Below are 18,186 nucleotides of genomic sequence, written 5' to 3' on the forward strand. Positions count from 1 at the left end.
AAACAAACAGTAGTCTTCTGTTTTAAGATCCCACATTTTGTTGGCCCATCCATCAACCCTGACCTCCTTCCTTCATTCCCATCTTGGTGTTCTGGCTGTGTTCGAAATCACTCTCATGTTGACTCATTCACTATTCTCTACAACATGATAAACACTAGTTTTCTGTACAGTGAGTAGAACATTGATTTTCCACCATCAGATTATGTGTTGCATAACTGTGATTTACACATCTATCAAATGAGAAGCATTGTGCTGTAGGATTTTACAATGTGCACATGCTGTGGACGCCACTGTTTTTGATCTATTGTGGGAATTTTCAAGGGCACTATACAGTATAGTGTATATATTTTACACTTGACATAAATAAAGTGCACTAGGTAGCAAATAGGGCATTATTTTGGATTGGAAATGATGATAATAATCATTTATACAAATCAAAGTGCTGTTTAAAAGTACTTAACAAGAATTGAACCAGCTAAATAAAAAAAATACTGAAAAGAATGGATTCTACTATTTCCCTTAATTAATCTCCCAGTTTAATTTCACATGTAATTATACACAGTTAGAGATTCCGAGGAGCAAGACATACAGAGGCATTCAGTACTCTGTTAAGTGTTGTTTGACATTATGACAAGGAACCGATAAGCCTCTGTAAACAAGTGTGTGTGTGTCTGTGTGTGTGTGTGTGTGTGTGTGTGTGTCTGTGTTCTATCAACAACAGCATAGCTCTGCTCTGACTCTCTCTGCAGTATGTTTGCTCATTAGTACAGCATTGATCCACTGGTCCTAGCACCATGAAGTGGTTTATATAGCCAATGTTTTGGCCTCAGAAACCAACCGTTAAATCAAATCTAAAATTTGGGACCTTGTCCAGTGGTCGGTAGTGATTGGTAGATGATGGCGGGAAGACGTAGTACAGGAATGTGGTTGCTCTTTTTTGCAGCTGTGCTCAACTACGTCTCTGCTTCTACAGAAGTCTGCACCAACTCCCTCCTACCTGGAGCTAAAGGTATGAGCTGATGTGTGTTTTCTGAGCGTGTGTGAGTGTATATGTTTAAACATGACAGTACGGTACAACATATTTAGTCAAAAGTAAAGGTTTGTCCTGAAGAAGAACTAATTTTCTTATACTGTTGGAAATAAGTCCATTTAAGTTTAGGACCTTTTCGTAATCTTGTAGAAGTGTAAATGTTCATACAGCGTGAATGTCAGTATACAGTATGTGTCAAATCAAAAAGTCAGAGTGGAAACTTATGAGGAAACACCCTTAATATGTTTCAGGGTTTACAGAGCTGATGGTAAAGGTACCAAGCATGTAATGTCCTGTAGTTTATTAGCTAGTAGTCTGCTACCCCATAGTCTTTTGGAGGGAATGCCTGCCCTTAGTGTGTTTTCCATTTTACAACATCCAGTAGCTTGTTCCCCTGCTGATTCAGACAGACAGACCTAATAAAACAAACAGTAAGCTCAGCATCATTTTTTCTTTCTACTGAAAAACATGACTTACTGTTCTGGCTAAAAAGAAAGTCAGAGAGATGTTCCTTGAGGAGTTGACACACAGAGGGAAGTCTGTTGATTAAAAAAGCAAATATTTTCACCAGTGTAAATAAGCTCTTTGATAAGAATTTGATCATTCTTGAACATAGAAAGATGCTCGTTAGTTCTGCTCTTAAGGTTCAGCAACACAACAAGAGTTATTAAACAACAAGATCCGGTGGTAGCATGGGTAGGCAGACAGGAAAGAGTCACTTGTACAATCATATACTGTATACTTTGGGAAATGAGTGTGTGTTTTTTGTGTTAGTAAGAAAGTCCCCTTGTGACAGTGTGTATTTAGACAGCTGCCACTAAACTGAACTGATTATTTGTACAACATTCATCTCAGATAATACTGACCACAGAGCCTGTCTCTGAGTGTGTGTGTATGCTCACGTCTGCGTATTTGAGTGGGTGTCGGACGTGTGTTTTTTTTCTATGTTTCTCATACTTCCAGAAATGTCCACATGATTGTCCTTTTTTTTATTTTAACTCTTTCAACAAACAAACTTTAACTACATTTACTGGTACTTCAGCGTTTTTTTTAAATAGATTTACCATCATCTTATTTCTTATTGAGATGTAAGAATGTAGAACTGGTCAAAACACTTCAGTTTGTTTAAGAAAAGTTGGCTGACATGAAACCTTGAATTGACTTTTACTCACAATGTCACATATGTCTATTTGACTGCACATAACATGGTTGTTTTTGTCCTATTACTTCTAAGGCCTCTAAATCACTGCTGGCAAACTGTATATTTGCCAGGAAATCTCTATAGGATTTAACATCTAAATCACATAAGTGAGTAGTTTGACTGTATATGTTTTCAGTCCACAAAGCTAAAGAACTGAACTCTTCAAAATGCAATGAATTCAGTTACTTGATAATGTCTATACAGCCTGCTGAGGCAAATAATCAATTTTCCTAAGTACTCTCTCAACTAATAGAGGTGTTCTGTTACAATCCTTCATTTCGAAGCCCAGCGCTTAATAAGACATAAAGTGCTGTTGGCATTAAAAACTGGGGCAAATTTACAGCTCTAATAGACACTCAGAAAGCTCTCACAATTTCTTGCCAGGAGCTCTTCCAGCAGTGGGTTCACCAGAGATATTTCTCCTCCACTTTATTTGTGCTTTCAACTCTGAAAAGTATGTTGTGTCATTAATATTTTTTATAGAACTGGTGCTTTTAAAAAGTTATATTAGCTGAGATGGACATTCATTAAAATGAAACATTAGGAGTCTTCACTTTTTTTGGATTGCACATCTCCTTTCACATTCCTGTTTACTGTGTTTCTTTCAATCAAGGGGACCAAGGTGAGATTGGAGAGGAGGGAGATGAGGGGAAAGTGGGGAAGAATGGACCACCAGGACTTCCAGGTAGGCTATCTAGAGTCTTCATCCATGTATTATATACAGTATATGATGGGGAAAAGAGGTTGCCTGACTATTTAGTACTCACTTGTAAAGTACAAATGAGAAAATGACAAATGCACACTTCAAGACAAGACAAAAGTGGTATAAGACATAAAAAATCAATAACAGACTAGATGAGTTTTTTGTTTTTTAGGAATACGTGTTAATTTAACTCTTGTGGAATGTACTACTGAAAAAATCCCACAGTATATTTGCATGTGTAAAAAGGGTTAAAAACAGCAAAATAATGAACGAGAAGGCCTCACTCTTCTTTTATGTTTCATACAGAAACTTAAACTCTCAAAAATATCATTTACATTTCTGGTGTAACATGAACAAACAATCATGTCTTACATTCTGTGCTGTGAGTGTCTCAACACTGCCTGCCTGACTTTGTCCTGGCAGCCTCTTTTGCTTTTTCCTGCTCTGGACAGCTTGCTTTCTTTTGCTGTGCTGGAGATACAGAGGCCTGCTTTGCTCTGTGACAGACAGACAGACAAACAGACAGACAAACAGCCCTGCGCGGCTGCTTTTCTGAGGAGGAAGCAGACGTGTTAATTGCTGCTGAGGAAGGCAGTGGCGTCCCGCTTTGCTATATGTGTTCCAAGTCGACTGGTAGACTAACTGGCCAACCAACCAGGCATATAATATACACAGATGACCGCAAACAGACACATAAACACACAGACACATACATACATGAGTCATACATACAGTACTGTAGGCACACAAGGCATGCAAGCATATAGACACAAGAAGGTAGATGTACATAGACACAGATACACATACACACACAATTGTATACACAAACACACTATGGAAAGACACTGGTTCCTGGCTGCTCTCTCGCTGTCCGCAGATGTTTGTTTTATTCCATAACTTTACACACACACAATCACATGTGCACACTCACAACAGACACACACTTTTTTCGTGAGACTGCGTGAAAGACAGTTGCCAGAAGCATTCTTAGTCAATCCAAAAAGTCTAAAAACAAAGAAAGGACATATGAACTCTTCTCAACTTTTGACCTTAAGGGTAATTTTTTTTAACATTGTAGCAAATCCAATCATTGTGGTTTTTCTCTGTGTATGCTTAGTGTAGGAATGAACACAGTTTCCTGCAGTATGACGACTTTGTAATGCAGTATAGCAGCTCAACAGATGACGCATGTATTCCCTGCCTTAATTTACTATTTTACAGGAAGCAGTTGCTTAATTTTGTAATGGTAAGGGGAATACATGACGCTCTAGTGGGCAACAAAAACAATTTGTTGCTCTTAGCTTATTAACGTCAACAACCGGTTGTGGTGAATTTTTACATTTGTTAATCATGCTGTTAGCTGAGTTTTCAGTGTTACAGACAACAGATTGTGGTCTTATGTAATGTTCTTGTCCTTGTGAAGAACCTGTTGGGACAGCTAGCAATGAAGCATATGTACAAAAAAATGGAAACTCTGGCTCAGAGCGTTTGTTGTATGTGACCCAGCTCTCTTCAGTTTTTCCACTAAACCCTAAAAAGCAGAAAAACCAGTATTCATATTTACTTAATATGATTGAGCAAATAATGTATGATGAATGATTTCAGGTCTGCTTCATATTTTAATCTCTTGTCTTATGTTATATTAAGTCTGACGCCAGTATGAGCTTTTGAAAAATTGCTTAAGGTTGTTCAAAATGTGTCTCAGGCTCCTTGATTAAGATGAAAAATGTGGCTTCCACCTCCTTTATCCTCCAGCAGCTGGAGAATCCAGACGTTAAACCAGTTATAGGGGTTGGCCATTATAAAGAACGACTGCAGTGATAGGAAGGACTGTTATCTGAAAGTTTAGCTAGACGGTTTAACTGGCAAGCAAAAGCACTGTGAAAACAACATTAATCAACTTTTATAGACACAGAAGGAATAGCAAGAGACCAACATATAGCACCCATAATCACTTCTCAGGTTAGTATTGCGTTGCGATAGTGCTTCTCAGGCATTCATGCAGAAAATTGCCCAAAAACTTCATACAATTTTACAGTGAAATAGTAAAATTTCCCAACGGCCAGAGCTTTAGAGTCCACCAGACCTCACAGAATCCATAAGACCTCACACCTCTCACCAACACTTCTCACAAATCATCAAATAGAAAATCAACATGAGAAAGTGGGAAAGGGGAAATAGTAGTGAATAGCTGGCTGTGAGTGTGTGTGTATGTGTGTGTGTGTGTGTGTGTGTGTGTGTGTGTGTGTGTATGGCAAATCCCTCTAATAGCAATAGGCCTCTCCAGTGCGTCACTTAGTATTTCAAACGCCATCAATTTCCAGTTGAATAGTTTCCTGAGGAAATACTCATTCAAGTGCTGGCAGAAAGCCTTAGTCTGTACTCTGTAGTTTTCCCATACACACACGCTTGCACACACATACACAGACAAGTTCTCTCACTCAAATTCTCCATCCTACCCTTCGCTGAAACATTCCTCATCTCCTCCGTATCTCTCAGTTCCCAACTAAAATAGCCTTAGTTGGATTTAAGAGTAAAAGATTACATAAACTGTGCTATTGTGATGACAATAATCAAATTCCATGGTGCTAAAAAGTATGGTAGATATGACGAAGAGACATTTAGTTTCATTCAAATGTAAAATAATGAGATTACATAAATAAATGATACATGCATTTACACTGTTTATTCGATTTTAAAGGCGGACTACTGTTTTAGAGACTATCACGCTCCGCAAACAGCCTCTCAACACAGAATACTTTCGTTAGTGCCCAAAATATATCAGCATTTCTTACTCCAATTTACTTACTGGCATAATAATAATAACAACAACATCAATTTAGGAACCCAACTATGCAGCAGAGATTGTTGGAAAACAACCTCAGGGCTCACAGAGATAATGTCTAAAAGATGAGGTGGAAGTATGCAATTATATTGGTTAGATTTGAAGACAAGTAAATTATCAAAAAAACAAAAGCAAAATGATGAAGGGCATGAAAAACAGTAATTGCAAAACCAGAAAGAGAGAATCTAAAAATAAGGGCTCTTGTCTGATTGTTTTGACCTTTTGCATGATTTTAAAGTGATATCTGCCATATTTCTAGATAAAAATATGAGTATCTGGCAAATATCAAATATGGTGAATCTGAATATCAAGCATACTGTGTTGGATTTGAATGTCATCATTTCATACTATGATGTTGCTGAGATTTATACCTCAAATCCTCTCGATCCAGTCTTCCTCCTCTCTCCCCTCTTCTCATCTTCTGTCTTCCTTTCTCTTCTTCCTCAGGAGCACCAGGAGAGACGGGGCTTAAAGGAGAGGTTGGTCACACAGGAAAGATGGGGCCTGCTGGAGATAAAGGTGCAACAAAAAAATTCATTTCAATCTCTGCAAAGTTCATGTACATGTGTAAACACACATCTTATAACTTTTCGTTAGCATTACTAATTCACATACATTGTATTCAGAACAGGCGCAACAAGGAGAAAAATTCTTACCTTTAGTGTCTGTAAAAAATACTTCCAAAAAGCCAAAAAGAAAGAAAGATTGATGAACCGTCTGTCATGTTTATGAATTTGTTCTTGTCCCCATGCCATGAAACTTCTCAACCTGCAGAAAAGAGCTTGCAGTTTTTGAAGACATGCGACAAGAATGGCAGAAATGTAGCTAAATAAAATAATTGCCTAAAAGAAGAAATATAACTTCCTGAACTCCTCCTCAGCTTGGACAGCTGCACCATAACCATCTACGCAAAACAGTGAAACAACTAGAATGGAAATTTCTACACAATTCAGAAACGTAATCAGTCCCAAGTCTAATACACACAAGCAGGAATTGCTTCAAAACTAGTCATTGAGAGGTTTTCAGCCAATTACAGTTTATGTTTTAGGTTATCACATCTAAAGATAGAAGAAAACATAATCCTATGATGTCATGCTGTTGTTTTGGCCCGGGGTGGTTGAAACAATTTCTATCTTTATTATTATTTTAATGAGCAGTCATGTTCTCCTGCCTTTCTACACATTTACTTTGCTCAGTATTCATTATGTTTAATATGCTTACAGGAAAGTGGCTGTGCATCAGCCATGTCAGGCAAAGCAGTGAGGTCACAGGTTTGGATTTTGTTGGATCCTGAGAGCTCATTGCTCATAAAACACCTGGGAAAAAAGCACATTTTCAGGGCAGTGTTGGCTTCAGAAGAAACACAAGCTACAATTCAGTTACTCTTAGAGACTTAAAATTTTTATCATGCCACAGTTTTCGATTTTCCTATCTATGTTAGCAAAACTGGTGTTCGTCCAAGATACTGTGAGAATATTCTGATAACACGAGCTGGTATAGTTTCTGTTTACTATAATGCTATGGATAAGCCAGTGAGAATACAGTATATGCACATCTGCATAGACAAAAGAATAACTACCTAAAGCTATAAGCTATAAAACTAAGTGTTATTAGTGAAACTCACTACAGCAGGATTGTTCGAGGGCATTGTACTCTATGCTCCAGATGGACACTCCACAGCATATCTGGGAGCATTTTATTTAATAACTTATGAAGCTACTATACTGGCAACGGGATAGTAAGTTAAAACTAAAGCCAGAAATATTTTTTTTTACAGTTTTTTACTGTATTTGCATATTTTGAGTGAGTTATTCTTACATTCATATCACTGTGATTCAGGAGCGTCAACTGAAGGCCCAAATTGTGGCTGTTTATCTCTTTCACAATCACAAAAAAAACACTCACGCAGCTCAGACTGTACAGTTACCATATTTCAATGTTCTGGCTGTTCCTCAAAACCATCCCATTGTGATGTTTGTACTGCAGCCCACTTCCCCAAAATGTGCAACTGCCGGTTGGGTTAATTTCCACAGTTAAGCAGTAGTATAAATGAATATGTTTTGGAGACAATGTGGATAACATTCACATACAAAAGCTACATTTTACCCATATTTACATTTTGTAATAAATTGTTTGTACAATATTGAATTGAAGTTTAAATCTGGGTAATAATCTCTAAAATCTAAACTTGTGTGCAGCAAGATTGAACATGTTTTATGTATGATACTGTCATCTAGTGGTAATCATTTGTAACTACATCATAATATCATCTAATGATAGAATAATCATTGATAGTCAGTGATAATAGAGTATTATTTATTAATATTTTATCAAAGGCAAGATAAAATGAATCTCAAATGAATCTCAAGTCTCAATTGTAAGAACGGTCTCACATGTCATTTCTATTCCTCTGCAGGTGACAAAGGGGATTCAGGTTTTGATGGGCCTTCTGGTTTAAAAGGGAAACCAGGTGAGATTCCTGTACAAGACTGTAACGCCATTCTGCTTGCCATGATGATGATGTTACAGCAATTTTACAATTTGAAATACACATTTTAGATTAATAATGTTTCTGTATTTCCCTATAAAGTTACTGTAGACATTCTCTGGGATGTTCACCACTGCAGCAATAAAGGAGAGCAGCATTAAACATAGAGCAGTCAGAAATCAGTTAATGACTAAGAAGTTAAAAAGCTACAGCTTCAAGTGTTTTTGTGCATGTTTAAAACCACATAGGCTGACTAATGTAAGTCTCATATCCCTTTTAAACAGTAGTTCCTCAATTATGATAGTACAGCAGGGCAATGATCCCAAACATTCAGACAAAAGCAAACAATATTTTTTTAAGGTCAAACAGTGGAATGTTTGACTGCCTGAGTCAGTGACCTGATTGTATGTTTCACTTGCTGAAGACCAAACTGGGGGCAAAAAGCCCAGAAACAATGGCTGCAGTTCACACACTCAGCAGAGCATCACCTGGGAAGATACCAAGTGTCAGTTGATGTTTGCTGGTTACAGACTCAAGAAAAATATGTCACAGTCCTACTATGTACTAACTGCATTGTGAACATATCATAAAAGAGCAAATAATACTTCATTAACTTAATTTAAATAGACCAAGACTTAGGTGGAAGAGCCTTTTGCCATGCAACACCAAAGGACACATCTGGTTAAAGTGACTGGGACTCATTAGATCCTGTAAAAACTAAAATGCCAACCCTTGTTTAATCTAACAGGCACTACATGCGACTGTGGCAGGTACAGGAAGGTGGTCGGACAGTTGGATGTCAATGTAGGCAAGCTGAGGAATGCTGTCAAGTTTGTAAAGAATGGTGAGTCTTGAGTGGTCTGGTATCTAAAGTTTGAAAACATTAAAGATAGACTACAAAAGCTATATTAAGTTCATATTTAATTTGTATAATTTATGAATTTGTAGGTCTTCATGGGAAGAAACACTATGTTTTGTTATTTAAGATTTAATATTTCTATTGCGGTCCTTGGTGCCTACTATCATTTAAGAAAGTATTCAAAACAAGTCAATGTTTTTAGGCTGAAATTAAATTGGGCTAGAAATTCCTTATTTGCCCACTGTTAGTTTGTAGGAATTAAACAACATACAATAATTTGTTTTTTCATGCATGTGCTTCCTCTCGGCATGTAATTTAATTTAACTTTGAAAAAAACACACAGCCTCTCTTGATCCATGTTTCTGTCCATTTCCTGTGATTTTAGATCTGACAGTTAAAGCGATAGATACAGTAAAAATATGGACATATTTTTTACAATTATGTGACAGAATTTGATGTAGAGGTTACCATAGGTACAACTACCCTGGCCTACCATAGAAAAGCTTAATAACATGTAGTATTAGTCTACTTACTTCTAATTAGTTTGGTGTCTGTTTTCTTTGATTTACATTTAATGTTGTTTTTTCTTGTCTGCTAAAATGCAATTTGTTCTCATCAAAGAAAACTGCAGTCAATTATCATGGGAAACATTTTGATAAGATAACTCTTAATGACCTTTAAACTTTAACCCTTTCCTGTCCAGTCATCTTGGGGCTGACAGAAACAGAGGAGAGGTACTACCTGCTGGTGAAGGAGCCCAAGAGGTTCAGGGAGGCCTCAATGAACTGCAAGCTAAGAGGAGGCACCCTGGCCATGCCGAAAACCATAAACAGCAACCGCCTCATGGCAGATTATGTCAGTCAGGCAGGACTGACAAGAGTTTATATAGGGGTGCAGGCTCAAAACAAGGACACAGTAAGTGGTCCCCAGTAGGACATACATGTGCACACACACACACACTGAAGCAGGTGAACTGTCACTTTCTGGTCTTTAAGTAGAAGCAGATCAGCCATCAGTAACTGTTACAAATCCATTAAACAACATGAATTAATGTATCAACAAGCAATTTATAACTTTTCTGGATGATCAGTGATGAAGAGTCATACTGTGAAGGATGACAAACACAATGCTGCTGCCGCTATTTTCATCTCCTGTCCTGTCTAAAGCAGTATGATCATCTAAGGACAAATTCCTCTGAGACCTGGTTAACTCTTTTATGAGAGTGTTCCCTGGTGTGAATAATTTTCTCATTATTTCTCTCCTATGTTTCAGGATGGAGCACACAGTTATGTTTATGCAGACTCCAGCCCTCTGCAGGGCTTTGCAGCTTGGAGTCAAGAGGAGGAACTGAATTCCAGATTATCTCCCACCACAAACTCCAGCTGCGTCGAGCTGCTCAGCACGGGAACATGGGGTCATGTGGAGTGTAATGCCACCATGTTTTTCATCTGTGAGTTCCCAAAAAGCAGGAGAAGAGGAGGAGGAGGAGGAGGAGGAGGAAGAGGAACACCTGCCTTAGCATCATCATAATTCAATGAGACATGCAGACTTGCATGCAAAAGCATATACACACACAGTATGTTTTGTAGTAGGCTTATGTATTGGCAATTTATGTAGTGTAAGGATTTTGCACATTGCTCATTTGAAAAATAAAAAGTTACTTCATTAGATGTCACATGCTTTCAAATTTAATTCTGAACATGTGTTATGTATTTTCTGTATGTAACAGGATTTGTACAGTGTGTGATTCCAATTGCCATACTGTGCATATTTAGCAGTGTACAGTAGTTTTTTTGGCTCATGGGAGGTGTCTCTCAATGCTGCTGATGGTTGTGAAACTTTGCCAGAGGGAAGGGCAATGAGGGATATGCCCATGGTTGTGTAACTAAGTGCCCCCCAGATCATATCAATATGTACGAAGTGTAAAGAATGAATGCATTTTTCTTAGCAAACTAGCTAGCTAGCCGCTGTGCTAATAACTTGTTGATTTTTTACAGAGTGCTTTGTCTGAGTCAGCCATGGCAAGCCAACCGTATAACTCACTATATATTCTCTTCCAGGTACATATGTTGATGTAACTGTATTTTTTGTACCGTTTTTACTGTAAAACTTCGACAGTTCAGGAGATATGTCTCAGTGTGCTGTATCTGAGCCGACCATGGTGAGCCAACTGTGTGACTGCACCAGTATATATATTAGTTCCTATCCAAACAAACAGCAGCACAGAAATAAACAGCAGCCTCTCTGTACATCATTCCTGCACTCAAAAAACACGACGCAAAGTCAAAGGTTTGCTGCAGTTTCAGTAGTGCTTGGCTGAGCTCAGTTTCATCACATTACATGTATTCTGTGGTTTGATACCAGGCTGCTACAGCGGAAGCACCACTGAAAAATAACTCTTGCTGATCTTGCATAACAATGAACATTTACTTCGAGAAGCTAAGAGTGTTTTTTTTATTATTATTGCACTTCAATAAGAAATTAAGGCAAAGGTTTTCAGACTTCTTAAAAACAGAATAAGGAAAATAGATGAGACACTAGTTGGGCCCACTCAAGCCATATTATTCAAATACCAAATGCAGAGGGAATTTAACCTTGTTTTGTGCTCCCTCCACCCATACTCAAATAAGTGTGCACAATTTCTTATGCAAATCATGGATGTGCATGTGTATGTAGGCCTCTGCTTGTTCTACACACACACACACACACACACACACACACACACACACACACACACACACACACACACATACACACACACACACACACACACACACACAAACTCACCCCGTGTGGTAAGCCCTTCCCTCCATCTCTTTGGCACATGATAAAAGCTGCACGTCAGTCACTCATCTCATCCAGGAGCTTTTGTGTTTGTCCACCTGTCTGTACGGCTCTCTTTCCCCTTGTGTAAACACAGGTGAAGTGAAGAGTGAGGATGAAGTGTGCGGCTGTTGTTGCTACCCTGCTAGTGATGGTGCAGACCCAAGGGAAAACCCAGACATGTATATTAAAGTAAGACATCTCCATCTCTTTACATAAGTAAGTGCATGGTGATTATAGGCTGCAGATGATTTTAGTCAATCAAAGGTGATAATGGGCAGGTTAAAGCAATTCAATTATGAATATATTGTTCTACAAATTCTAAAAACTGAAATGATCAGTTTCTAGCAATAAAAAGTTGAGGACAATAACATTGAAATGTATTCATGGGGAATCAAGTGTAGCAATAAATGTGAAGGCATGTGTTTCACATGTGTAGCCTATGTGTCACTATTGTTTTAAAATCAAAAATATCTACTTTACTTCAATGTAGATGACAGTTGGCGAACAGACTATGACAACTTGAGTCATTCACAACAGGTTTGTAATTTTTAAACAGTAGTTTGTCTTCAAGATTGCAAGTAGTAACATCGTGAAGACAAAGAGGTTTGAATTGGGAAAATGCTAGATTCAACTGAATAGGCCCTTCAGTGAGTAGATGCCATGTTGAGAATGAGGAAGTGCTACTGAGGTACAGTTGTATGTGAAACAAATGAATGCTGGTATCTTACATCTTACAGAAAAGACTGTCCATTCAAAACATTTTTTTAAATGGATGTATACTGTTTAGAAGTAATATTCTTATGTGCTCTTTCTATGTCTATAATCTGACTTTCACATACAAATGTAATCTGAAAATGAATCAACAGTAAAGGAAAAATGTTTTTTTCATCGTGTATGTTATTGAAACATTTCTCAAGGAAACTTATTCTCCACTTCAAGATGTGATGGTATAAAATCTCCCTCCAAACCAAAATGTAATAACCTGAACTCATAAAAAAATGTCTGAGGTGAGATGGCAAATTGCATCCCACACAAATGGCTTCTCTCCAGTCTCAATGGCCTTTTATTAATAGGCAACTTGTTAGCCAAACCAACTTTATAAGGTCAGAATATGTCGGACTGTGTGCCATTCAGCTGGATGTGGCAGTTTGCACCCATGTAGTTAAAAAATTAATTACAGCTTCAAGTAGCCTAAATCAGAAGTATTTGGGTGTAAGCACACATCTTGATCGGAAACTACGCACTTAAGGTCAAAGATCTTAGATCTACCTAAGTTGGTAAAAAATGTGTAAGTGTGTGAAAATGTGATTAACGTTTCTTGTTCTGCAATTTGCTTCTGACCTTGGTTCACACAACACAGCAGTAAAGACAGACTGGTGAGGAGAAACATTGGTTCAAACACTGTATTAGTTCAGTCTGGCTGGTTGATTCTAACATTGGTTCGGGCTGGGGTGAAGCTAAGCCAGGTGGGGGAGATAGTTGGTTTCCAATACGTAGTGCTTGGACATTTTAATACCTAACTTTCTAAATGGATTGAACTACACGTTTGTCAGGTTTTTGAGTGTTATGCACCTTTAGGCCACTAGAGGGGGACTGACTAGGGGTTGTAGTCTAACTTCATATCACAGAAAAAAACTGTAGCCTCTATTTATTTTTCTGTCTCCTTACAATCTAAAGGATTGTAAATAATCTGTGAAATGTACTAGTTTATGATAAAAGTGCAGAGGGTCTTACAATGTGGCCTTTTATTCTTGTTTTGTTTTTTGTGACTTATAGCCTCAGATTACTAAACAATTTTCAAGTGGAGGACCTGCCTACATTACAAATCTACCGCGCAGGTAGGCACATTAGTTAACATGGTTATATGAACTGTACAGTATTAGGGGAGAAACCACACTCCCTGCCATTCACATCCAATGTCAAAGATCATCCTTGAACTGAGACGGATTAAGATATTTGCAGGGAACAAAAGATTTCTTGCAAATTTACCCTGCTCTTTGGCCCTATGTAACCTGCCTGTGTTCACTGCTACCAAAGGCTATCAAGGCTAACTATTGTCACTTAAAGGCTACAGTTATACTCAAGCATTGATAATGAGGCATTGAGAAGTTGGTTGAGCGGGCTTCCCCTAAACTGTACCCATACATGCTTTGCACATTCACATTCACGTGCTGACATCCTGTTAGGAAGTCTTATGTAAGCAGAGTTTTGCTGACTGTCCTGTAAAAGTGCCCTGTTTAAAGGCTCATTCCGCAATCCTCATGTTGATAAAAGACGACACCCAAGTCACAGTGACAGTGGACTGATACTCAGTTATGAGCATACAATTAGAAAATATGCATGGTAAATGAATCTGCAAAATTTTTCAAGCAAACACATGATAAATAGTGTATTTTGAGAGTTACAGTATAGAGAAATGAAAGTAAATGCTTCATATATTGACTACAACTAATGTCAAAAAATATCATAGTGCAGCTTTAAATGCTTATCCAGGCATTGCCAGACACAAGAAATATTTTCCTGACGTTTGTATTTGCTGTGTCAGCAGATCATTGGGTCTTAATAAGAACTGTTTGATGCAACACTTGTAAACTTGCAACATTCTGTGCTAGAGTGAAGACCAGGAGGGTGATTAAACACTTTATGACAAATCTGACAGATGGCAGTGGCATTCAACAGCAAGGCTGGGGAGATTGGAGGAGATGGTTGGAAGCTGATGGATAATGACGAGAGATCCATATACGAGGGGAGATCCAAAAGTTCAGGTAAGAATGCACACTTATATACAGTACAGCATTTACTGCTGTAGTAATTGTAGCCTATGGTGTATATGAGGAAATGTATAGGGACTGACATAATACTGCTAATTAAATGATGTAATAAAATTACAGAACTGCATTGCTCATTTGTGGTTCTTTTCTTCATTGGGATAATGTGTGATTCAGTGTGGTGCATTGGAGCTGCTGCAGTGGGTCTGGGGCTGCTGATCCTTCTTCTGCTGGCTGTGACCTTAGGCTTAGTGGCCCACAGTGAGTACAATACGGTCTCAACAATGACCATAAGTGCCCAATAAAATCTAATTATGTGAGTGCAGAAATCAGAGTTGGTTTAAAAGTCTAATAAGCAAGCTTTGAATCCTTCAGGTCTATAAGCATCTCTTATTACTGTAAGCTTTCCTGTGTAGGAGTGATCATTTGATCATTTACATGGTCATTCTTGATTTCTCAATGATCTTGTTACAGATACCAGAGCCACCAGTCCTCAGGGCATAGAACAACTGTTCATTGGTCAAACTGCGTGTGAAAACTTGACTCTTCAGTGGATCCAGTTACAGAAGAGGTACAACATGTTGTCAGAAAACAAAAACCAGTTACTGACCATGTTCAGTTCTCTGGCTGAAGAGAGAGACGCCCTCAAAGATGAGAGAGACCAACTGATGATGGTTTCCAGCAACTTGACTAAAGAGATGGAGCTGCTCCAGAGCCGATTCAACACTGTGGTTGCAACTCGAGATGAGTTACAGGAGGAAGCCAACAGGCTGAATCTCAACAGATCGAGTAAGACATGAACAACAAATTAAAACTTGAACAGAATCTTCCACGTTCATATACAGTATGAAGATTTTATTCGGATTCAACAGTGTAGAATTGAAATTGAACAAGATTTAACAAATAAAAGTTCACAAGACTCTGGTGAATATGTTCAATATTACATTAAACAGCATATATTCCACTAATCATTACTAATGCAGCATCCTTTCAGGTCACCCATTATATTTCATGCTGGTCTTTCTGATTGGGATATCCAACTGTGTTGAGCATTTGTCAGCAATGCAAGTACAAAGCTTGGTTATTGATGAATGCAAGTGGTCTTAATAATTATGTCTGTTTAATGTTATAGCAAGGTATCGGATGCCTCTGTATAACTTAAAACAGACAACAAAAAAATCTTGTATCAAAAATAGCATCTCTCTGAGTCAAAGTTTTGCAGAGAGCATGCTTTGTGCACCACAAGTGAAAGTTTAATCTTCATAACTGTTAAATGCAATTATCTGCAATAATCTGCATGGTTGTGTAGGAATCATTTAGCCAAGTGCAGGCTGTGGTACAACTATTTTTTTTTCTCTTCTTAAAGATTTAACACGATGATATCCTAAAGGTCCTTTCTGACCCATGCACATTTAATTGCAGTACACACAATAGGAATGCAGACTACATAGACCCTTGATCATTAGTATGGAGAGGGTGGTGTAGGCCTACAGCAAATGTGTATTTCAGCTTTATCAAAGTTTTATAATCTTGTTCAATATTCCACAGTCTTTGTTTGGTCTGATGTATGATTTGCTGCTGGCATGTGCTTGAGGAGTGCCCAAGCCAGGTGTCACATTTTGATTTGTTGTTAATCACATCACTTAACGATGGAAATCAATGTAGAAAAACAGGACTTACAATGACTAACATACACATATGCTTTCTCTAGATAAACTTTGTCCCCAGGATTGGAAAAAACACAACAACAAATGCTACTATGTCTCTGAAACTGGATTGACTAAAAACTGGGAAAGAAGCAAAAAAGACTGTGAGGACAGAGGAGCTCACTTGGTGATCATAACCACCGAAGTTGAGCAGCAATTTGTCACCAGATTTTACGACCGAACCTGGATCGGACTGTCTGACAGGGACCAAGAAGGCAAGTGGAAGTGGGTGGATGGGACAGGCCTGGTAGGTGATGGATTCTGGCAAGAAGGGGAGCCCAATGATCATTCTGGGAATGAGGACTGTGTGGAGGTCTCTCGTGGAGGAGATGGATGGAATGACGTGCGTTGCAGTCTCAAGTTATCATGGGTTTGTGAGGGTCAAGATCTATCGTGAAGCCATACAAGTATGTCTTTCAGTTTATGTCAGTGAGTTCTTCTCATTGTAGAGTGTATCACATGTTTTCATATTCATGTCCATCTTCTTGCTCAAATATCATTTGCCAGTGTTGATGAGCTCTATAATCATTTTATGTGTTCATTATAAGCAAACAAACTTATCTTTCTAAATTCTTTTAAACAACAAAAAGCACTGAAATAAATGTAAAGGTGATATATCCAGTGAAAAATGATAGCATCCTGTAAAGTTTCCTTTCATCTTCACATTATCATATCTTGTTTATTAATGTTTGTTCCTGCTTATGTCAATAAATTAGTAATTGTAAACTTGTAAACATGAGCCAAAATATATTGTTCACCAAACTGACAAATTATCCAGTCAGTGATAAGTGTAATGCACAATGTTGTAGCTTTTGAATGTTTTCTCCCATTGCTTATAAGAATGAACAATATAAACATGGACAAAAATAAAACTAATTTGTAATATATTTCAGAATTTAATGATTAAAATTTCACTGTTGAATGTTTGTTGCATGGAATAAAGCATAAGAATCAGTTGTTTTGTCTGACGGAAGGTTTATCTCTGGCTTCCTACTGGTCTGATGATGGAAGTGAGCCCCCAAAGTCCCACCGTCCAAAAGGTCTTTCCATGTACAAAGAACAGGGTCAAAAATGTGTCTCTTGCATCTTTTCCTTTCTCACCCATTTCCTTTATGCTTGAAAAATATCAGCTATAACAAAAGTTTCTAATCTTGCAGCAGTCTAGCAATCTTATAAACAATGGCCCTATACCACGTGATAGGATGCACATTCTAATCATCCTTTTCTTGATTCACACTACGAGCCACACTAAACTGAACTAAGGCCAGTACCCTCTCAGAGGTTGTGTCAACATTGGTTCACATAATCCAAATCCTAGATAAACATTAACTGTGGTTGAGCATAAGAAACTGTTCTTACCAACTGACATGAAAACAAAGCCATTTTACTTTTAAGCTTTTTCTTTTTTTAAAAAAAAAACTTGCTCCCAAAAAATGACCCTCCAACACATAATGTTTCAGTTCTCAAATTTAGCACAAACACAATAAATGTAGGTGAGTCCCTTTGGAAAAATCAGTTCTCCACTCTCCTCTGCTGTTAGCCTAACCTTTAAACCAATATTTACTTTTCAGACTTCTTTGCTCCTGCTCTGTGAAGGTTAATCAGTACACACACCATTGTTTCTTAGCCCTCATTTATTCTCTTACAGTGTTAAAGTAATTGATGGAATCTACAAGTCATGACTCCAACTATCTGATTTTCCCTCTCAGTGACGTTCCTGGTGTCTGCTAGTGGCCGCTCAAACACAAGGAATCAAGTGT

General features: G+C 38.0%; 2 protein-coding genes across 3 annotated transcripts; both read left to right on the plus strand.

The window, feature by feature from the left end:
- The first annotated feature begins 728 nt into the window (after positions 1–728).
- Positions 729–10,840, plus strand: colec10 (collectin sub-family member 10 (C-type lectin)). The gene is made up of 7 exons (XM_042424781.1): positions 729–1,009; positions 2,845–2,916; positions 6,227–6,298; positions 8,196–8,249; positions 9,016–9,111; positions 9,830–10,041; positions 10,399–10,840. The coding sequence occupies exons 1-7, from the start codon at positions 895–897 to the stop codon at positions 10,654–10,656; spliced, it is 879 nt and encodes a 292-aa protein (XP_042280715.1). The 5' UTR covers positions 729–894; the 3' UTR covers positions 10,657–10,840.
- A 1,188-nt stretch (positions 10,841–12,028) lies between these two features.
- Positions 12,029–17,315, plus strand: LOC121905933 (hepatic lectin-like). Of its 2 annotated transcripts, none has more exons than XM_042424542.1 (5): positions 12,029–12,141; positions 14,612–14,717; positions 14,898–14,981; positions 15,195–15,509; positions 16,432–17,315. In XM_042424542.1, exons 1-5 carry the CDS (start codon positions 12,130–12,132, stop codon positions 16,821–16,823), a joined length of 909 nt encoding a protein of 302 aa, XP_042280476.1. In that variant the 5' UTR covers positions 12,029–12,129; the 3' UTR covers positions 16,824–17,315. The 2 variants fall into 2 exon arrangements, with proteins under 2 accessions (XP_042280476.1, XP_042280477.1); XM_042424543.1 differs by lacking the exon at positions 12,029–12,141 and adding an exon at positions 13,527–13,790.
- Positions 17,316–18,186: the final 871 nt, after the last annotated feature.

Source organism: Thunnus maccoyii, chromosome 10 (genome assembly GCF_910596095.1).
Source record: "Thunnus maccoyii chromosome 10, fThuMac1.1, whole genome shotgun sequence".
NCBI classification, from domain to species: domain Eukaryota; kingdom Metazoa; phylum Chordata; class Actinopteri; order Scombriformes; family Scombridae; genus Thunnus; species Thunnus maccoyii.